The 23,623-nt window shown below is 40.1% G+C and overlaps 1 protein-coding gene across 2 annotated transcripts in view; it reads right to left on the bottom strand.

The window, feature by feature from the left end:
- LOC141783088 (uncharacterized) overlaps positions 1-23,623 on the bottom strand; it is a 33,375-nt gene that overhangs the window by 7,141 nt on the left and 2,611 nt on the right. The window contains exons 2-5 of one of the 2 annotated variants that reach the window (XM_074660059.1): positions 14,917-15,232; positions 892-1,035; positions 677-720; positions 426-555 (exon numbers count right to left, since the gene is read on the bottom strand). In XM_074660059.1, the coding sequence (XP_074516160.1) occupies positions 426-555; positions 677-720; positions 892-1,035; positions 14,917-15,208 (610 nt within the window). In that variant the 5' untranslated portion in view covers positions 15,209-15,232. The remainder of the gene's footprint in view (positions 1-425; positions 556-676; positions 721-891; positions 1,036-14,916; positions 15,233-23,623) is intronic. The other variant, XM_074660058.1, reaches the window with a different exon arrangement.

The raw sequence follows: 23,623 nt of genomic DNA, 5'->3' as shown, positions 1-23,623 counted from the left end.
GAGCTCAGAGGTCAAGGGACCCCTTTGAAAATGACAATACCATTTTTCCTCGCCAAAATCTAGTGTAAGTTTGGAGCGTTATTTATCCTTCTTCAAGACAAGCTAGTAGGATGGTTGGTATCAATGGATAGGTTTTCTAGTTTCATGTGATGCCAGTATCTTCACTCTAGCTTTAAAACTGAGCCCTCTGCAACCTATTTGCTTTAACACGTTATTGCTTTAACTTTGACAGCCCTAATATGAATATTATATTCCATTTCTGCTAATAGATCCCTGAAATGTTACACACAGGCCCTTTTACAGTGAATACATTACATCTCTCCCATTAAATGTTTAATCTGTCTTTTTCTGTGTGAGCATCACCATGTGCTGAATAATGACCAAGATGGGATATAAATAGTATTTTAGGCTTGCGGTGAAGTTACCTTGCCTGGTGAGTCCAGAGCGGGAGGATCTTGTGGACACAGATGATTGTACAGAGACAACAGAAGTTGTGTCAGCGAGGGTACTGTCGGACATAAACCCTTCCCCGTCGGTGTGGACCGACATTGTCGACTGTCAAAAAGGAGAGACAATCTTTTATTAAAGAAAATAAAAATAAAAACACGGTTACAAGAACTGTGAATTTGGTGTGTGTCGGAAAAAATAGCAATTCTGGGTGTGATGTGTCACTTACAACTGTGCTCTCATTGTCCTGGAACTCCACTCCATAATTTGTTTCTGTAAGGAGAGTAACATTTAACAGACTTATAATAGCATTTAAAAATTCTTAGAAGTGTTTATATGCTCTGGTGCACACCCTCTTGTGTAATATACAGACGGTTGTCAACATGTTGGCATGGCACACCTCTGTGCCAAGATGTAAGGCTGTATCACGAGAGTGCTTTGTACCTTCCTGCTGCATCATTTTCAATCCCTCCCGAGCCTCAGTGTGAAGGTTCTCCAGGTACCTGGTCGGGCTGGCCTCGATGAACACGTTCTCCTGGAGCAACGGGGGTGCCGAGGTCTTGTCATCGTCATCTCGCTTTGGGACAGCTTGAAATAAAGAGAGAGGGGAGAGAGGGGATCAGTCGGGATCAACTCAAAGCTCTGTGTTACTGTAACAGTAGATGAGGGGGGCCATATGGACGGGATGAGAGCATTCGGGTGTCATTTAAGCACAGGAACAGTAATTATGTTTGAGGGTTAATTAACATGAGAGTGTGCGAATTAAAATGGCTGAGCTCGTTCGCTCCACTCGTGCCGGATTAAGCTCCAGTGACTCTGACAGGGACTTTTTAAGAATGGATTATCACATCAAAAATCTACCGTATGCTCGGTATTACGGCATTTCCTTCTTGCCTAACAGTGAAAAGGACATTCATTCAATCGTTTGTTACATGCAATGTACATCTTTTATTAACTAATTATAAAACGCCTGAAAAGCCATGTCATGAATCATGGGTGCCATCCAGAAAAAAATAACAATTTGCAAGATTTGAGTTACTGGTTTTAATGTTATAGTTTTACTTAGAAAGTGCCAAAATCACTGACACACGTGTTCTGGAGCTGTCCTAGCTTGTTGAACTATTGGAGAAGTATTTTTCAAACTAAGGTATTTAATAGAAATGTGGATTTAGACTCTCTAACAGTGTTTTTTAGTGTTATAGATCCTATAGTGGGGAAAGCTAGTCCAGAGTGCAATATGATAACATTTGTTAGTTTGCTACCACGCAGATTAATACTACTCATGCAAATTGGATGAGAGAAGTGATGACACATTTAGATTTAAAGAAAATAAAGTTCTCATTAAAAAGACAGGAGGGTAAGTTCTACATAATATGGTCGCCTTATATATAAATTACTTTAGCCAGACCAGAAACTGAAACATTAACAAATATGTATACCACCATCTTCATTGCGAGCTTCTCACTTACTCTTTAGTCACACTTGATTATAGAAATAGAATTTGGACCGACCCTCTGCAGATACACCAATGGGTTCGCTGACAAGGGTAATAGGCATCTACCCCCCTTTTTAATTTTTTTGTTTTTTAAATAAAAAAAATATATATAACATTTTTTATATTATTATTTATTTAATTTTATTATTACTTTATTTTTTTCTGTTGGTAAGACTGTTGGCCTTTTTAATAAAAAAATTCTATTTTTGTTTATTATTATTTTTATTTAATATTTTTTATATTAGTATTTATTTAATTTAATTATTACTCTTTTCTTTTTCTGTTAGTAAGACTGTTGGTAAGGCAATACACTCTTCTGTGAACTGTAAATTTGTATTATATGAGGTTATACTTTGTATTACCTGTCATGTGGAGATTTGTGTTTTACAAGTTTGAATTATTAAAAGCACAATAAAAACAGTGTTGAAAAAAAAGAAGGTGCAAAACTCTGTATGGATTATTGTAATTTTTGCATTTTAAAAAGACTTTATATAAAAATTAAAGTAAGAAACTTATGAAATATATATAAAAACGAATGTGACACTAGCTTTTGATTTGCTGACCAACGCCACCAGGACACAGTCTGGGATCACTGGGCTAACAACCTGCTAAGACACTTTTATGTAATGGTGACAGCTGCTCCACTTTTAGCCACCTTGCTGTACTCTAATGTGCATGCTGGAATTAGCCTCGGCAGCCATGTGCTCAGTGATCGCTACTAATTTATACCACTGTCTCGTTTGTAACAGCATTAGGGCCGCTCCCGATAAGCAATTATCTATAAATATGCCAAATTCTAATAGTTCTTTCTATTTTAGTACGATTTGGAGAAAGTATTAGCTGATAAAGTGAGACTAGAAATTGCAGTGTATTATAAATAAAGGGAGTAAACATAATAAACTGACAGTAGTTATTAATGGTCCTCAGCGACACTGAATGACCACACTTTAATTACTTTACTGCCTGTCCTGGGCGAGCCAGTTGATCCAGCCTGTCCCGATCATACTTGAATAGCAGTTTTAACAATCAGGGCAGGAACAATTGGTTAGCGTCATCAAACCAATTACGTCTGTTGTCTTGTAATTGAAAACAATTGAGCTAATTTTACTCACCTTTCCTCTTGAAGAGAGTTGGAAAGCAGTAGAAAGTATTGCTAGAGTTGTTAGTCAGAAGCACAACCATGGTTTCTTGTAAAGTAATCCAAAAGTACACCAAAACTACGCCCGAGTTGGGTTAAAGAAAGAGGAGGAAAATCTAAAGGTGCAGTCTGTCAGTTCAAAACACATCCTGGATACACCACGGCAGGATGATAGTCTTGCTTGTTTTTGATGAACTTGTTGTTGTCAGTTCAGTTGCGGAACGCTGAAGGTCTCTACAGCCAATAGACAATCAGAGCTCAGACACTAATCCTCAGCAGCCTAATTCCTGCCATCCCTCTCTATTGTATCTCCCCCACTCGCTGCCAACAAGATACCCAGCATCCCACTGTTGCTCCCCATCCGCAGGCCTGCTCGCCCCGGATTGGTCAGTCAGGGCACAGATCAAACTGAGATCATACATGTAAACATTGAACGGAAGGGAGAAAGCTGTTGTCAGGGATTTGAGGTACGTCACGGATGGCTCCCTCTCACTTGAGCCACAGCTTTAGCACTGTTAATAAATAACACTATACTGCTTTGTTAGATTATACACTATTTTCATTATAGAACTAGTGAATGTATTTACTTCCTCAAGACTTCATTTTGAGACATATAACTTTATTGTTGTGCCACAAGGGGGAGTAAGTGAATTGAAAGAATCTATTCCTAAAAACAAGATTAAAAACATGTTTAAAAAGAGGCCTGCAGCTCCACAGCACATGGTCACACATGTGAAAAATGTTCCCCCATTGTTCCCAGCAGCGTTACGTTAGATTTGTTGCTGTGCAGCAAAAACACAGAGGATGACAGAATATCTTAAATTACTCATCAAGAGCTTCTATCTAGAGATGAATTGTATGATCTGGTGGAGCATTAAATGCCTTTTTTTAAACTTGTTTTTGAGTCAAATTTCTGTTTTTGAGACTATTTCTTCATCTTGTTTTGTTTTTGTTTCCTATTTAGGCCACCTCAAACTCATCTGCGGCTAAAGTTGTTCACTTCCTGGTGTGCTGAGCAGACATGACATGGAATGTGTGCCATCTGAATAAATGGAAAACATTCCCATGGTCGTGATCCCAACGAGTGACTCAAGACAAAAGCAGTTTACCGAGAGAAGAAAAAAATAAATGAACCGCATGTGTTACCAGTACATAGTAACAAGGAGGAAAAGATCACTAGTTGAACAGCCTGCTTAAGTGGAGGCTTCCACCTATAGATGTAAACAGAAAGTTGCTATGCAGTCTAGGACAACACTTTACTGGTTGTCATGATACAGGCCACTCGACTGGAGAGGCCTCTGGGTGGGGAACGGCTGCACGCTAATGAGGGGCTCATATTATCACTGGTTCTGTGATCACATTGTAATTGTGTCCAAATTAATCACTGACATATTAAAGACACCATCTGTCACTGAAGCTGGCCGTATTAACGAGCCGGTTGTGATTATGTATGAACCCAAAACGGATGTTTACATCTCGGATTTGGATAAACAGACTAAATCTAATGGATGATGTGGTACTGCGTGACCAGTTCATTCAGACCTCAATCTCTAATGAGGAAAAACAATGTGCTAAAAAAAAAAATCAGCTCCAGGGGGGAATTATGATTACAGTTTATGACGTGAATAATGATTTAAAGTAGGACATTTTAAATGAGCAAACATCTGCTGGGAAGCATGTTTTGGTAAAATCTCTGGCAGTAAACAGAGACAGACGGGTTCAGGAGATATGTTGCTTCATCGACTACTGTAAACAAATTACAACCAGTGACACAGACGGCAGTGAGGAGTGTTTATTGTATGTAACCATGGCAATACTTATTACATTTTAGCTGTGACCACCCATTTTAGATTAGGAGCACTGATCTGTGACTCGATTGAGAAAGAAAGACCAAGAAATTATTCTTTCTATTGACTATTTTTCATTTTTCATATTTAATTTTCTTGCAAGGCTTCAAAATCAGAGCATAGAAATTTCACATTTAACATTTTATCTTTGACCAACAGCACTTTGATTCACCAAGACCAGGACAAGTCTCTAAAATTTGTTTTATTTTTATTTATATATATATATATATATATATATATATATATATATTTATTCAGTAAACTGTTTGATTACATTTTCTGTAAAATTGTATTTCCATATTTCCATTACCTCTCCACACTGCCAGGACTGAAATTCTAGCGAGAAAATACTGAATCCTTAACTTATTTTTTATTTTATTTTACCTAAAAGAGGCCAAATCTAACTTTATTGGATGTAGAAATATTAGTGTCAGCCTGTAAAACACTCACGTATGTTATTCTATTTTAATTGTAGAATGTAAATCTCTTTCCAGTTTACTAAAATCACCCAAAAAATACTGAGAACGTGACCTCACTGTCTTCAGCGGCTACAGCTCTGCCTGACAGGTACTATAGCGCAGATACTGTAGTTTCAAAAGGGATGGACAACGGATACGTTTTTGTGAAGTCGCTGCAACTAATTATTATTTTCATTGTCGATTAATCTGTTGATTATTTTCTCAATTTATCGATTAGTTGTTTTGTCTATAAAATGTCAGAAAATGGTGAAAGATGTTAGTGTTTCCCAAAGCCCAAGATGACGTCCTCAAATGACTTGTTTTGTCCACAACTCAAAGATATTCAGTTTACTGTAAAGAAACCACTTAAAAATTACTCAAACTGTTCTCAAAATAGTTGGCCATTAATTTTAATAGTTGACAACGAATCGATTAATTAATTGTTGCAGCTCTTGTTGATAATATCATCTAATCTATATACTAAACGGGCAGAATGCCAGCAACGAGTTGTAACGAGTTGCCTTGTTTCAGAGTGTATATAGTTAAAATGTACCTTAAAGAGCAACAGTTTGAGACCCCGGCTTTAAATAAAGCACCACACACACTAACACAGTCAAACTACCGCTGACGTGATGTGACTCTTCCTAGAACCGCTCCATGAGAATCAAACAGATGCAAATACCCCACACACACCTCGCGTCCTTGCCCTAACTTGCCCTGCTCTCTTGTTTTGCCCCGCCAGGCAGACAGCCACGCAGAGACATCATTCTCTCCGGCTCTGAGGGTGTTGCGGTCTGCCAGGTGCTTAAGCCTCTTTAAACAGCACACAAACCCAACTGAACACACTGTGATGACAGTGGGAAAGGGCTGGAGGCTCTCTGTTTCTCTAAGTATGCACACTCTGGATACACTGACTGGACGCTTCCTGGTCAAGGCTTGTGCGCTCCATTGACTACTTTCACGCTCTTGGTTGTCAATGAATTAAATATAAACATCTCAGCTGAAAGGAAGGAAGGACGAAGCGTGGTGTGACAAGGATAACAATCCAGGTAACGGATACGCCTGCATCATCTGGCACGATGCGGGTTACACTCTAATTCGCTGTCAGACAACACAGCAAACCAGCATGTATCGGATACCTCCAGAAATATACTCAAGGTGGGCGCACTGTTATTTTGCAGGTGGCCACTTTTTGCACCATAGTTAATGTCATTACATGACATCCTGAACCTCCCGACAGCCTTCATCTGTCACTTCACAGTTCCACAGGTCAAGAGTGAGTGAACTCAGTGCCAGTTTCATAGGCTTAGCCATAAGCAAAAAAATCAAATCCCATTAAAACACCGGCAGGAGAATGTCAAATATTCAGGCCTGCTAGTACCTGTTTAATATAAGCAAAGCGTTGCTACAGGCTCCCACTATATATGTGATTAATAAAACAGTTCCACAGTCTCATTAGAACAAGAGTGAATAAAGACACTAATAATGGACTGGGTGTTTTTAAGGTACAATCCATAGTAAGTTATTAAGTGTTAGTTAAATCACAATTAAAGAAAAAGAAGCACACATTTGTAGCTATTGCTAGCGGTGTGGCGGTCTGTCGGTTGGTCCACCACTTTGGTCCAGACTTAAATATCTCAACAACTACTGGATGATTAGCCACGAAATTTCAGTGATGGTCCCCAAAAAATGACTTTGGTCATCCCCTAACTTTTCCTCTAGCGCCACCAGCAGGTCAAAATTTGACAAAATGACCAAACGAACCCGCTAACTGATGACATTCCCATCAGCCTCGGCTGTCTTTAGTGCTAATTAGCAAATGTTAGCATGCTAACACACTAAGATGGTAGATAGTGACCATGGTGAACATTACCTGCTAAATGTTACCTAGCATGTTACCATTTGTTATTGTGAGCATGACAGCATGACAACTGAACGCTGAATAAGACGCTTTCAGGTGACCAAATAGGTTGTAATTTAACTTTCACAAACTGAAAACACACTGTGAAAGGGTTAAAGTTCTAAGACGAAAACACGGACAACTCCCAGACCGGACAACGCCGTGGTAGCGACCTGTCAATCACAAGGTAGCCACGCCCTAAAACATAATGTTTTGCAACCAGAGGAGTCGCCCCCTGCTGGCTGCTAGAAATAATGCAAGTTTAAGGCACTTAAGCATTGGCTTCACTTTTCAGACCCCAGAGTTGCCCACTGATTCTTCAGAATAAATTAAATGGTGGATCACCTCCCCAACACCTCTGGGCACTAAGACACCTGTGCTGATGTAAACTGGGCAAGTCCCTCAATTATATACAAGCATGCTTATCACAGCTCCAGGCCTTGAATGCATCCCGGAAGAACAGTGTGTTCTTGAAGAAGAAACCATGAATACTCGGTAAAACCAACAAAGTTATCTTCACCAGTACTCCAGTGATTTTCTACCCTCTACAGTAAGCCCCATTGCTTAAAAAACTGCCTCATTTGACTACAGAAGTCATGACTGGTGACTCACAAAACTTTCCAAGCCACAGTGTGTTGGCAAACATTTTCCTTTCGTGACAATAGCCTAGACAGTTGGTGCAAAGCCACAGTAACTTATCTGCACATTTTGACAATGAAACAACGTATGATTTCATAAATAATTATAACCGTTGCTTTTTGGCCGTCCTGCTTAACACTGACACCAAACATTAGAGGATTGCAGAGAATAAAAGGAACTTGATGAAATGATACTGGAGCGCATTATTCAGTTGGGACTAGAGGGCAAACTGGCACTTTAGTAAACCTCTTTTACCATTTGAGTGACCTAAATATGATCTCCTCTGTCATGCGGGTGTGGTGACTCTTCACCTATTGAAATAAAATCCTAGTAAATACCCATAAAGCCCTGTAATTATAAACAACCATTTGTGCAACTGTTTATACAGTTAGGCCAGTCCTAATCTACAGAAATTCCCACGACGTCAGCATCGGCTTGATTCTCACATAACACCTAAGCTTGTGTTGTGTCAGCTTAATTTTCAGATATCTTATACACAAAGTGACAAAAAGTAACCCAAATAATAATAATAAAAACAACCCTATCCTCGCTCCACTTCGGTGATTTAATGTACAAAAAGCTCATGACAGAATCAACAAGTGCTTTTCACAGAAAGGCTAAATAATATCGCTCTGAGGTATACACCCTGACCTGACATGGCAGTGTATAAAAAGGCGGGCTGGTTGATTATTTCCTGCCATGAGAGGCAGAAAACGAAACTCTACTGCATGTCAGTTTTCTCAAACCTGTTCTCCCGCCCTTGTAATCGTGTCATCATCATGCAACTACAATAACACACAAAACTACAGTGTTGTAAACAATATTAAAAGGTACCATTTTCTAACAGCAACATCATTTTCAATTAATCGTTGCTAGCCTTAGCGTTCTTCATAAAATATCCCCAATCTCCTGAGTGTGTTTCACTGCACATTGTCTTGTGTACAATTTTGGTGCCCTGTTGCCTCCTTGTTTTCTTTCACTTCCCTAAATGAACAATGTGTTGCAAGTTTTCCATCAGTCTTTTACTTCTTCTACTATCTGCCATCCCAAAGCTGAAAACATGAGTTTCCATGAAAACACTTTTGTTTCCTGCTAATAATGTAATCTGCTTTATATACAATCTAGCAGATTTCACACAAAAACTAACCTGGTGATGAACCCGTAAAAGCTGCAAATCTTTTATACTACTGTATCAAAACTGATGTGGTTTATCGGTGTCCAAATGCTCCACATGGCACCTTTAACTGACAGTAAAGCAACAGATAAATACACTCAGGCTTATTTCTTAAATTAAACAATGTCTATAACTAAATATTCAACAAAAGTCAAATAAAATGGCTCATATGATCCGTAACCTGGCATGTATGCCAAACACACACAAAGGGCTCCCTATTTCTAGCCTCCTCAAAGAAGTGTCTTTATGAAGCTCAGGAATGTGAGGAATCTCTGAGGGAGTGTTTCAAGCGAACAGGTGACCTTCTGAGCATACCTTGGTAGGACTGTATGACCTAAATCAGTCTTCCCTTCACCTTATTTCCTTTTACCCAAACCCATTATGAAGCTAAGACAGGATCTGAGCAGCCAGGGTTGTATAAGAGAGGCCCACCGTCTAATTGTACACAGGATCACGTAAACTGACAGCAGGGCAGGGACATAAATCACTGTCAGGCAGGTATGCATGTAAAAAGTGGAAGGAATCAGACAAATGGGAGCGAATTAACATGTGACGACAGATAATCTCTGCCTTTTGGCTCAGGATGAAACATTGTCCTGGTAATCAGATAAGACAATGCAGAGTTAATGGGTTGACCACGCTGAAAGGTCCAGGAGGCCAAAGTTTATCACTCCAAAACCTGCTACTGTGCAGTTCCCTCTCTGGTCAAACTCCACGGGCCTTGTTTACAAAAATACATTCCCACAAGAGCAAAGGTTAAGGTGACCCAATATAGGGTTTGGATGCTAATCTACATCAACCTGCATTGTCATCCTTAACTGAAACTGAAAAACAAACACACGGGGAGAGGAAATATCTGATCAAAGAATAAGTAATCAGGATTACGAATCTGACCGGACATTCAATGCCATGTGTTCGGTACGTGACAGTTTTTGATACTCGGTGTGACGGACACTTCCCCAAAAATGCATTCTCCAAAAAAATTCTATTTTCTGAGTGTGATCTGGTGCATTAGTTGTTTTTTTCAAAAAAATATACATTTGCTCTAAAAATCAAATAAAAATAAATAACTAAATAAAAATGTGCAACAATATGACAAAAGATTTGAGTACACTCTTTGAGAGACTACAGAATTTGCTTCTTTATACTGATGGGTCAAATAAAACATTTTGAAGCGCTGGTTGTAATATTGTCGAATGCTGCAACTAACAATTATTTTCATTATCAATGAAATCTGCTGATTTATCTCAATTAAAGGTGATCTTGAGAAACTAGTAAGAGTACAATAGATTTTAAAACCCAGCCGAAAAAACCCAGCCCAGTGTTGCCAACTCTTTTCCAATGAAAGCCCCACTAGGTCACAAACGTCACTAAATCTAGAGAGAAAGTCAAATTAAATGATTGGACGGGGTTATTACAGTCTTGTGACAGCCAGGATTTTTTTCTTTTTTTGTCAGAGCATTTAATTTATTGATTGTTGTCGAGATGTGAAGAGAATTTCAACAAATCAACCCTACCTTAACCGAGTAATCGTTTGGTATATAAAAAGTCAGAAAATTGTGAAAAATGTCCATCAAAATTTCCATAAGCCCAAGGTGATGATAATATCAAATTGCTTTCTTCATTTGTTTTGTTTAAGATATTCAGTTTATTGTCATATATGAAAAAGAAAAGCAGAAAATCCTCACAGTTTAGAAGCTAGAACTCGGGGTTGCTTGACATTTCTGCTTGAAAAACAATTTTTACAATTAATCGATCATCAAAAATAGTTGCCGATTATTTTTCTGTTGATCAACAAATCAAATAATAATAACTTCTCATTTCAACTCTAATATTGGATGTTTTGTTTTTATGGTCCAGTATGAGTACATTTTTTGTAAAAACTATTTTTAAAAAGATGTTAATGTTGTTTTATACACTTTGTGTCTAAGGTGATGTACTGAGGTTGGTACCAAGGCGATCATACTAGTCTCATACGTACACATACATGTGATCCTCAGTGGTACCAGTGTGTCGGTGCCACAGAGGAGGAACAGTGGGAGTGGAGGGGTCAGGAAAAACAGAACCCCTTGTTCCTCCCTCACTGTAACAGTCCTGGCATGGCTTTTAATTAACTGGCACCGTGCCTGCCATACCAGGCATTTAGTGGGCAGGAGGCCCCTCTGGCATCAATGCAGATCATCATCAGGGGCTCAGCTGGAGGTATTCAATTTTCTGGGCAAGTGTGTAACATTGCACCGTGTCCTGCTTCTGCAATAAAAACCTCCTCTGGATGCATTTTGGGAATCGCTGCGCTCCTTCTCTAATCAGAGGAAGCGTCTGGCGAAAAAGGTTTGCTGCGGTTGTTGCCAGCACCAACAATCTGCACGCCACACACAACACGTTGATTGCTGAGAGCTCAATAGGAGCTAATACCTGGCACATAAATCACACTTAATCGTCAACACTTACAACTTTGTAGTGATTTGTAATAGATATAAAGAATATTCATTGCGGCTGCTGTCACAACAATGTGTAAAGGCTGGTTCCAACTTTTATAACAAAAAAAAACAAATCTACTCTTTTTAGTCATTCTTGTGTGGAAAAATGAAAGAAAAGAATTTATGGCCTCCGCCCGATGTGGGAGGTAGCCTCTAAGCCGACCTTGGCAGGGGAGAAATACCTTATCTGTCTTCAAAGTTTACTTTCTCTTACAAAACTCTCAGCCTCACACTGCTGTTGTAACCAACGCACAATATAGTGCAAAGATTGTGTAATGCAGTCTACGTGCTCCAGTCAATGATGACGCGCTCGTCTGTGCATTCATCGTCTACCAAAGCCACAGACTGGAAACATGTTTATACATATTCACCTTTTGTTGTGGGTTTAGTTTGAGTTTGCATCCCATGGAAATCCCCCCCACACTTAGGAAAGACGCAGCAAAAGAAACAAACGAAGCCTCCGATGTCTGTAAAGCAATTATCCAGGACTGCACAAGCACTGTCAGACAAACACACATAAAAGAGCCCGAACCAAACACTGTGTACGCTTTTCTGCTTCTGGCATAGGTCGACTCAGTACAACAAGGTTTTTACTGGTTGGTGTTTTTGTGTTTCAGGTCTGACTGCTTCATGGTGTGATTAATGAGGGTGTAAAGCTAAAGTTAGTACTTACAGTTCGCACTGGAAAAAAAAAAAAAACTGTTTTCACAAGGAGAAAACAGGACTGGTATAGTTCAGCATGTTGACATACGAGTGCACATGTGCAAGCTCCAACAAGATCCCACATCTCTGGGAAAAAGTGTGTTGCTGCAAGACCGTGTGAATAATAAGTTTTTTTTGCGTTCTCTATGTGTGTGAGTTGGGTTTTACGTAAATTGTATGTGTATGTGTGTGGTTGCACATAGGTTAAAATACGCCGTCCACTTCCACACGTGTCCTGCGTGGATGGCAGCCACAGTGCAGCCACTTAACCCTCCCCGTAACCTGAAGACCAGGTAAGTTAAGTGACGATATCACAGAACAGGACAGACAGAGATTTTTTTTTTCACGGCAAACAAAGCGAGCTGAAGGTCAGGAGGAGAGTATAGGAAGTCGGTGATGTTCAAACAACCCACCAGTGAACAAATACACATGCCTCGGAGCCAAGGAGCAGCATATTCAACTGGTTCCCAGGAACGTATTCCTACTCATCTTAGATAAACTGTGCTCTATAGAAACGTCTTTAAATGTCTTAAAAAGAACTCCCTATTAATATGCAATACATAACCGTACCACACTGGTGGGCCTTAGCCCATTAGCAACATATTGCTTCACTAGGTAATAACGTACTTCATCTTACTGACAAATATCTGTTTTAATTTACATGTATTTAGAGTTGTTTCGTTCCTTGCAGGCACTCATGGGTTCATGTCAGTTCAAAATGTTAACGAACTTGTTGCTTGTGCAGTTGCGTGTACAGTAAAGGGTGTAGGTTTCGTTTCAACATTGGGTGGGGCACATATTAAGTGGGGGGTCCTCCAAATTTTGAGCGTCAAACGCTTCATTACCTGCATTCTGGTGAATTTTTATGCACCAATTTCTGCCTTTTCTGCATCAAGTTATGGTGGAAATGTCTTTACTTATGTGAAGGAAAACACAAAATTCAGGCACCAGGTGACAAAAAATTTACAAAAATATAATGGAATATAATGCAGTAAGGCGTTCTGTATGGCTTTTTAGGTCATTGTATACAGTGACGTCATAAGTTTCAAAAAGTGGTCTCACTATATGAAATGGCTACTTTTGGGACTAACTGTTTCAGAAATATTCAAATACACACCATTTTAGAATAGGCAAAAATAACACATTGATACTGCATGCAAATAACTGCATGTTATTGCCCCAAACTGCATGTGATTATCATAAAGTGGGCATTTGTGTAAAGGGGAGACTCGTGGTTACCCATAAAACCCATTTTCATTCACATATCTTGAGGTCAGAGGTCAAAGCATTCCTTTGAAAATCGCCAAGTTTTCCCTCGCAAACATTTTGCCTAACTTTGGAGCATTGTTTTGGTATCAACCATGCATGACATGGTTGATACCAATAGATTCCTTTGGTGTTCTAGCTTCATATGATATTAATATATCTTCACTCTAGTGTTAAGACTGAGTCCGCTACAGTCTCCTAAAGGCAGTAATGTCGGAGGTCTCAAAGGGTTTGATAATTATCTTTTAGGGGTGCTGAGATGAAATTTAGGTGTGCTTGAGCACTCCTAAAAACATGACATCCAAAAACTGACTGCCAGCTGCTGAAATTGCATTTTTGTAGGGCTGCAAATAATGATTTTTTTTTCAATTAACCTGTATAAAAAGCAACAAATTTACTCATTTGAGAAGCTGAAACAAGCAAATGTATTGCTTGATAAAAAGAAATAACAATTAACCAAATATCAAAATTGTTTGCGATTTAATGCCTTCAGTCCTACATTATTAATTTATATTACAGGAGCAAACACAGACGCCAAGGGCAACATAAGTTGCTCAGGCAGGTTTCAAGTCTTGACAAGATGATACTTGTTTTATCGTGAAATGGAACAAACGGCCTTCCTGGAAGATAGGAAATACATCTCAGGGTTTCCCCCGGAAAATCGTTTAGTCAAGGTGGTGAGCAAGCCATAAACTGCCACATCTCATCTCATGATCAATGAAATTAATAGGGGACAGTGGGGCGTGTCGATTTGGCCAAAATCTTCTATACCAATATAGGTCATTCATATCTTTCATTACAATATATATCACGATATAGCATGTTTTCTGGTAAGTCAATAAATAAATAGTCTAAATGAAATAACCACATGGTTTTGCATACTCCTGTGTGAATTAAATACTTGACAAATGAAAAGGACTTTTCATTTAATTAAGAACTTTAGTGCAAAATGGACAGATTTTCTGAGAAATTTGAGCTAGTATGTGCTTGTTATTATCAATTTAGACGACATAATTGTGTATCACGATATCTCGATATATGAATTCATCACGATTAGATTCCATTGAAAGAGGATAAATGATCATATTGAGTTATCGCCCAGCCCTAGGGGACAGCCTAATCAATAGCCACATTCATTAAATATGTCATTTGCCGGGTCAAATAGTTCCTCTGCTTTTTTTTCCCAACAGGTTAATGCTTTATTTCATAAAAGTGTTTGTTTCTGGTAAGGTGACCCACCCAAATTCTCCATGGTGTGCTAAGGAAATATGTTTTCTTAATTGTAAAGTATTGTCAAATAGTAGTTACAAACACACTTATAAAATACTAAAGGGGATAAAGTGACCGTTGAGCATCCTGTAGGCTCTTACCATGACCGTTACCTTGTGGATGAGCCTGCTTTCCTGACTTCTGTCCTCCCTTGTGTCCACCCTGATGCCCAGCGGGGTGCCCGTCCAAAGCCAAGTCGAGTGCAGGACCTAGACCCAGGCCCTGCCCCTTGGCGTCGAGACCCTTCCTCTTCTTGCCCTTCAGCCAGCCCAGAGCCCGGCCCAGGGAGCGAGTGCGCTTCTTCCGGCCATTGCCGTGCTTCTCCTGGGCAAAAATATCAACCACATCCTGGGGGATCAGGTCCCCGAACCCCATCGAGTCACGGTTTGACATACCACCTAACACTGGAGCTACGCCCTGAAAGAAGAAAAAGAAGAGAGGCCGAAATTAAAATGTAGTCATCATCAAAACACTACATGTGCTGGCCCTCAGGGAGAGTTAATAATCAAAAGACCATATGCTGATTTTTTTGATTGATTTCTAATGTTCCTGGCGTCCACTGGTTTCAATTAATGCCATTACTGTATTAAAATCAACTTACAGAGACTTGAAACTTGCTTTAATTGCAAGCAGGGGCTGTTATGAAAACCAACCTCGCTGTTCTGTCCAAGAAAATCACAACATCCGATATTTGAGAGTTGGCTGCTGCAAAGAAACCTTTTAAACTCAGGAAGCTGCCAAATTCAGTCTTCTTACAACAATTACTGTATCTGATTACTGTCTGCCTTCCAGGTTTGATTTCCCATCAACGTAGCTCTAATATTTGCACGCTTTTCCGCAGTCATAGTGGATGTTTGTGCTTCAGTGAATGCACCACAAAAGCACCAAGGTTCATGATGATGGATTACACCTACGCCAAACAGGTTTCAAGTGTTGGTAAGCTGAATTTCCTCTTGAAGAAAGGTAGTTCTAAAACTTAAAGGTCCCATATTATGCTCATTTTCAGGTTCATACTTGTATTTTATGTTTCTACTAGAACATGTTTACATGCCGAAATGTTCAAAAAAAATTCCTCATACTGGCTGCCTGAATATGCCTGTATTTATCCTCTGTCTGAAACGCTCCATTTTAGAGCATTTAAACGGAATTACGTTGCTAGGCAACAGCTTGGGTCCATGTTTACTTCCTGTCTGCTGATGTCACTCACATACACTGCAACCAGAAATAAACAGGGACACATTTAGAAGGTTTATGTTAAAAACTATATATATTGTAGATTTGTGACATCACAAATGGACAGAAATTCTGACGGCTTGTTTCAAACGCACAGTTACTGAATACAGGCTGTGTGTATATTTCACCATGGATAGAGCGCTTCAATACTTTCACAGTATTTATAAGCACTTAAACCTGCTTTATAATATAAAAGACATTAAAATCTCACTTTTTACAATATGGGACCTTTAAAGTATGCTTTGAAGAATGCTTGTGAGTAATGTAAAGAATACAAAAGTCTTATTCTTTAGACAACCCCAGTTGGTATGTATGTATATAAATATATGTTTGTGTTTGTGCGTCTCCGTGGGCACTGCTCATTCAACCCACAGCACGCTCAGCCTACACAGACCCCCTCTTGCCTCTAAACCAAACTTCACAGTTCTGCAAAGAAAGCTCTGGCACCGCTCCCCTTCATTCCATAACATGGAGTCATAATTCACAAAGCCGCACCCGTGAGGCTCCTGCACTTTTACACACAGGCACAAAAGCACACCAGGAAGAGCTAGAGAATAGAAAAAATAAACAGTCACCAATGTGCATGGAGGGGTTTTTAACGAAGTGTCCAGTCATAAATCAGTGCGGTTTCTGTTTTACGTTCCTTATTATGTTTCTCTCATCTTTTTTTACTCAGTAGAATGAGCTCATCGTCTTCCTCCACCCCTTCACCTTGCTGAACTCCTCTTACTTTGAGGCATGTTTCCCAGCTTTGCTCCTGGGGATCTGTAGCTTACACTGGGCTTCTTCCAGCTGCGTACTTTATTAGATACTTATCTCCAAATCACAGGCTAGAAGTAGGAGCAAGCTCTTAAGATGACAGGAGTCGCAGCTCGTCAATAAGCACACAAAAGACTGGAGGACGGTGCGGAGTGGAGTCAGAGTGAGAGAATTATGAATCCCTGGATGATTTGCTGTCGAGAAAGTTCATGAAAAGTTTTTGGCTGCTCTGTGGCTTCACGGTCACGCATGAAAAAACACTGCAGGCAGATTTTAGCACAAGCAATGTGTGAGCAATACGACCAAACATCCTTCACAGTCTGCAGGAATACTTTCCTGCCCCCGACGAAACATGAATCTAAACCACAGAAGCCTATGTCATGTTCTCGGAGGGTTACAAATGTGACTTTTCCAAACGGCTCCTCATCATCAAAGCTCTGCGTAATGCAGAGGGGGGGTTGTGATGAGAAGTTAGAGGACTCTGGTTTGGATGTAGCCTATGGAAAGTTTTCAGGCAGATGTGCACTTTTTAAAGCCAGATGCCTTACATACTCTACATTGGTTCATGAAGGTAGGATTTATTGCAGGACTGTTGTATTGCACTGCATTAGTTTAGGTGTACCTAATAAACTGGCAACTGAGTGAAGTTTACAAGGCAGGCGTTGGTCTTCACTGTGTACTTAAAGTAGAAACAAGTCTACAGACATGCTAGCTGCTCTGTGAGGCTGCACTAAGGCACAGCAAGGCTAAATTCTAATGTCAGCATGCTGACATGTTCACTATAACAATGCTAACATGCTGATATTTAGCAAGTATAATGTTTACCCCTAGACTGTATATATAGATGGATGTCGCGTCGCCACTTCCTCCCACTGTACAAAGGTGAAGCCAAAATATCCTGGATACGAGGGCTGCCTTCTTGTGCTTTTGACGTCATTTGGAGCCGGAGTCTGCGCGGTAGTGATCAGGCGGTGGAGACGTGGCATCGAGGTCCCGCCCACACACCTGCCCGAACCAATCACGAGCCGTAGCTTGTTAGCGAGAGAGAATCTCAGCTGTCAATCATGACGTCCCCTGTTTTATGGCATCAAATAAGTGATTAAAACCAAACTTATCAGAAAAATAAATAAGAACTACGTGAATGACAGAAACCATCTTTGGGAAAAAAATATTTGACGTGTACTTTGACGTTTTAGTTTGGCCCATGTCCCATCCGCTAACATGGAGGGGGCGGGATTTATGACCTATTCTGCAGCCAGCCACCAGGGGGCGATCGAGATGTTTTGGCTTCACTTTTGGATCGTGTCTGGAAGGTAACATGCAAATTGCAAAAACAAAATCTCTTGTGAGATGTGCTGCCCGAGGACCTATCCTAACCTTAACTATTCAAGATCAAAGCCTAACCTTAACCATCTTGCGAGAGTTTCGCAATTTGCATGTTACCTTCTTGCCACAATATCACTTTTGGGGAACCGTCATGTCGTCATTCAAATCACATTGATGTTAGCATGCTAACATTTGCTAATAAGCACTACACAAATAGCTGATGGGAATGTTACCGAAGTATTGGACAAACTCAAACTTCAGACTCAACAATGCTGCTAGTATGGCTAAAAGGTAGAGTTAAATGTGGTTCTTCCCTGTCCAGAGAGAGAGGTATGCTGCCCCTTATGAGAGGCTTAAGATGAGTACTTGAAGTACTTGAATGCTTCTCTAAACTTTATACATATGCGGGCGTTTTTGAAGTATTTTGTTATCTTAATGTAGTCCAGCTGAACTTGTTATCCACTGCCGTACATCTGATGTGGCACACTGTGTATGGAGCAGACGTGAGGAGTGAGTTGTAGTGAAAGGCCAATAACAAGAGAGAGCATCCATCTTCTCCACCAGGCCTCTCCCTGCACTAAGCCCCGTGTTTCTCCTGCTCCAAATTACAGTCATTTGGGCATGACTAAGATCCGTGCATCTGTATTGGCTACAGTCGCTAATAATCAGACGTCTCTCTCTCTCTCGGGAGGAGAGGGGGGCTGGTTCATAATTCATTTATAGCCCACGGGCAGCTCTGAGTGCAACAACTACTCGTATTATTTCCATCACACAGAGGGACCAGAGTAATGCTAAGAACTCTGGGACACAGCGGAGGACCACCCAGCAGACCGCTGTCTGTGCAGTCCGGTCACAAGGAGCTGACTCATGCCACCATTGCTGTGGTTACACATAATAACAACCTGCAATTTTCAGCTTTGCAAACAAATGTAATGACGTGACGTACACTGTGGAGTGTCCTTTAAAGGGGAACTACGTTCATTTTCAAAATTCATACATGTTATTCCTATGGTCTAAGACAGTCCAAAAAATAGTAATAAACATGAACAACTGATACAAAACTAGAGCGCTAAAACTGAAACTTGTGATGTCATCGGGTATAAAGTCTGGAGCTGCTCCATAGACAATGAATAAGGAGAGATGTTCTAGATGACACTGAGAGCACCCAGGGAGATGAGCTGAGTATATGGGACTATTTTCTGTTTGACAACTGAGAACCCTACGATAGGATAAAGCTCATTTGGGTATAAAAAAGAAAACAAAATCCGTCTCCCATTCATTGTGGAGCAGCTCCAGACTTTATACCCTATGACATCACAAGTTTGAGACTTACAGTACTTCTCTGGTTTCCGGCTTTGAGAGAGAGGAGCTCATTTTCACAAATATTGATTGAATATGGATATAACATATTGGAATTCTTAATTTAAGTGGCATTCCCCTTTAAAACGTCTACTTTCTTACAATTTGTTTTAAGATTTACTAAAGAAAATGTCACATCTCTTGGTTTTATCTATCTAATCTCTCTCTTAGCCTCACAACCTCTATTTCAAAGTTAAAGCACCATGGCCGACATCTTAATTACAGAGTTGCTTCATTGTCCCAGCCGTAACCCCTAACCACACCTCTCAATTCATAAAAGTTGATACACAAACTATAGGCATAAAAGACAGATTTAAAATGGGATTTGTAACACAAACCTAGCTAAAAAAAACAAAAAACTCTGCCATCATTGCCTACACTACAACACATCTGGGTGATATCATATTATCAGAAAGATAATGATCAAGTCATATGCCTGAAGCTGATTTACAAACTAAAAGGTTGTATGTTCTGTCTCCGTATCGCTCTCTCACACACACACACACACACACACACACACTAAAGCCGCTGTGGTTTCCCAGCCCAGCCCCAGTCCTGCCAGAGCAGGCATGTGTTCCAACACGCTGTTTACTTATCCTTTACAAAAGAGGCCAGGCGCTCTCACGTTGGACAGGAGATACTGCTCAAACACAGCAAACCTCAACGCGGTGTGTCAATACCAGCAGCACTGACTGATTATCTGACATTGACAGCAGTGTGTATACACATCAGCATGAAGTAAACTGGGGCTGATAATAGTTTACACACTGCCATGAAATAGACTGTGAGCATATCTGGTAATGACATTTATTGATTTGTGTGCTTTCTACAGCTATATGTCCCGGAGTGGAGCTGGAGGACATAAATTCCAGAGCAAAAGAGGGTCTCCTCCTCACTTATATGCAGCCGGGTCAATAGACTCAAAGCAAAGCAAAGCACTGACACCTGCCTTGCCTAAAGCAAAGCACGGTAGCGTAGCTTACTGAGCAAATCCAAACCCAAATCCATGAATATAGCAAAGATCACTGGGCTCTACTTTCTTTGACAAACTGGTGCGAGAAAAGAATGAGGGAAAGCCAGTTCTTGTCATATTTGAAAAAGACTTTAGGTGACTCAACAGATCCATGTCAAAGGGGAATTGCAAATCAGTATTTGTTTTAGGGATTTACTCCACAAGAGGAGAACTACACAAACTTTGAAGTTATTTCCCATGATTGTGAACATTTTCTGACACTCGTTGCATTGTTTTATGTGACAAACCGCACCCATGTGGAGAATTAGGTTCAAACATTTCATTGAAAGTAGGTTAAAATACTATTTGATCCAAATTCAGAGTTGGACTAACTGAAAAAAAATCCAACTGGAAGGCACAGCAGCCCAAAACGTATGGTAAACTATACAATACAAAGTGTATTCACACCCTTATCGACTCAAATGTGAACAATGTGAATTTCCAAGGCAGTGGCGGGGGACGAGGGAGGGTCTCTGTCCAGGAACTGTAACTTTGACTGCGGTGAGTCACACAGGGAAGTTGACGGAGCAGACTCCAATGCCTCACAGGGATAAGGCAAAGCCAACTGGGAGCGGCAGCCACCTTTGTTTGAATTGGGACTGGCTCAGTTTAACCAGGAGGCCATTCACATCTACACCTGAGCTGCTGGATTTCACATGGCATGAGTTAGCCGTCAGTGAGCGAGGTGAAGGTTAGACTGAATGTGGTTAGTCTACACAAGAAAGGAAATAAAAGATTACGGTTAATATTCTCCTTTTTTGGAGATAAAAAAATGGATGTTTCGGATCAGTCTTCCTGCTGAGATGACTGGGTTTACAGCAACTAGTAGCCAGTTTGGGCAATAACAGTTGTCAAACCACACTTTCAAGTGACTCTGTAACTAAGTGTTCAGCTGTGTAAGAACTGGTGTGACTGCGCGGCACCTGCAGGCATCAGTCAGGGCGTTGGCCATCTTCTCTAGGCGTTATCAAACAAAGAGGAGCGCTGCCTCTTAAAAGCATGACTTAAGCAACTTTGTCTGGGCTGCAGCTCTCATGCTCAAGCATTCAATGTACGAGAAATGTACTGTGATAGATGATGAGGCCTCCAAGACACAAACTGAAAATACTCAACTCCACGGCTTGGGGAGTTTTTTTGTTTTTTTTCTAAATGACTGAGGAGAGCTTTGGGGAAAGCTTTGTGGGAGTCTCCAGACATCGATGGAAGATTTCCCAATCTTAAGGGAAGTATTTTAGCACTGACAGAGAGGATCACTAGAGACATAACTAATGAGACCAAATAGCTCATGAAAATTTCATGTCAAGAGTCGGGTTTCAGGGTGGCCGCAAGTTTCCTTCAATTTTGTTCCACACCAACGTATCAGCGTAAACACACGGAGTGGCGAAGGACTTGGGACAGAAACACGAGCCCTTACTGACATTATGTGGTGTCTTTGTTTGCTGCAGAACGGATAGAGTTTCAGAAAAAGACCATGTAGGTAATGCCAGTGATAAAAATAAACACAGTAACACCGTAAGACAATAATGACACAAATAAACAAAAATGCTATGTAACTGAACTCACTGAGGTTATAGACACTGTGTGTGTGTGTGTGTGTGTGTGTGTGTGTGTGTGTGTGTGTGGGACAGGGTAATGCAAGTTGGCACGCTGCGGGCCGCTGTTGCCGTGCAGCAGCTTGTCTGGTAAGAGCAGCGGCTGCATTCCTGAGAGATTGATAATTACCGACAGAGGAACTCTTCACTCCAAATCTGCTTTCACCCCCCTTACACCTCCTCCTCCTCCTCCTCCTCCTCCTCCCATCTTGTTCTCCCTTTCACCCCCTTCCTCACTCCCTCCCTCGCTGCCACACATCCCTCATACAGTACAGTGGCCTAGGAGACCGAGCCATAAAAGAAAAAGGATAATAGATGGCGCATGAGAGTCATTTTCAGATAAGATTATAACATGCGGTTGTGTGCGCTGGCCAAGATAATTGTTCACTGTGTATTCTTATTAGAGGGGAGTCACAAATATTTGACATCTATGGAAACAGGGAGATTTTTCTTTTACAGAGTATGTGGAAAAATATGCATCAGAGTATGACAAAAACAAATATTTACACACACAGATGACAGTTTTTAAAATGTATTTAGAATTGCTGATATATTTTTGACGATAGAGAGAAATCCCGGCGAGTAATCTGAGTGTTCATTTTTGTCTACGTTGATACACATCTGAAAACATAATCTGAAGCTAATTGCATTGAATGCAAGGGTGTAAGAACATTTCGGAAATATAGAGTATCGCGATATAATGTTTTGTGATACTGTATCGATTCTCAAAAACACAGTATTGATTTTTAATTAATAGTTTACATGCAAAGATTAACTCTGTCAATACTCTATTTCATTTGCAAAGATATGCTCCCTCTCAGTGTATGTGTCCTCTCAAAGTAGCGCTATGATGTCGGATGTTACAGGGACTGTGATAAATGCAGATCCAACTGTTGTGATTGTATAAAAAAAGTCACTTTTTTGCTCCGATATTATGTATATGGTGGTGTGTTCTTTATATTATGAGTTTTCCTAAATTTAAAAAAGCACAATATATCATCTTGTTTACAGTATCCCAATATATCGCAATATATTGAATCGTAACCCCTGTATCATGATACGTATCGTATCGCCAGATTCTTGCCGATTAGTTGAGTAATCAGTCGTTTTGGTCTTAGTTGACTAAGATTTCTTTAGTCGATTAGTCGTTTTTTATGCTTTTTTCATGCTGAATGATGTATTTCCAAGAAACTTGTGAGCACATCTCTGGTACACACGTGTTTTAAAAGTGGTGCTTTTGTGTGATTCTTTGTGGAAAAACTCAGTTTTACAGATCTGTCTATTAAATCAACTAATGGATTACTCAACATAATCGTATGAGTATTAGTCAACCTAAAATATTTCTATTTAGGGCTGCAACTAACGATCATTTTCATTAACGCATAATCTGCTCATATTTTTCTTGATTAATCACTTTGTGGACGTCAGAAAATAGTGAAAAATGGCCATTATAATTTCCTATAGTCCAAGGGGGAATCTTCAAATTCCTTGTTTTATGTGATAATCAGTCCAAAACCCAAAGATTTG

The sequence above is a fragment of the Sebastes fasciatus genome, chromosome 15, assembly GCF_043250625.1.
Source record: "Sebastes fasciatus isolate fSebFas1 chromosome 15, fSebFas1.pri, whole genome shotgun sequence".
NCBI lineage: Eukaryota > Metazoa > Chordata > Actinopteri > Perciformes > Sebastidae > Sebastes > Sebastes fasciatus.
This window is presented reverse-complemented; position numbering and strand designations above follow the sequence as displayed.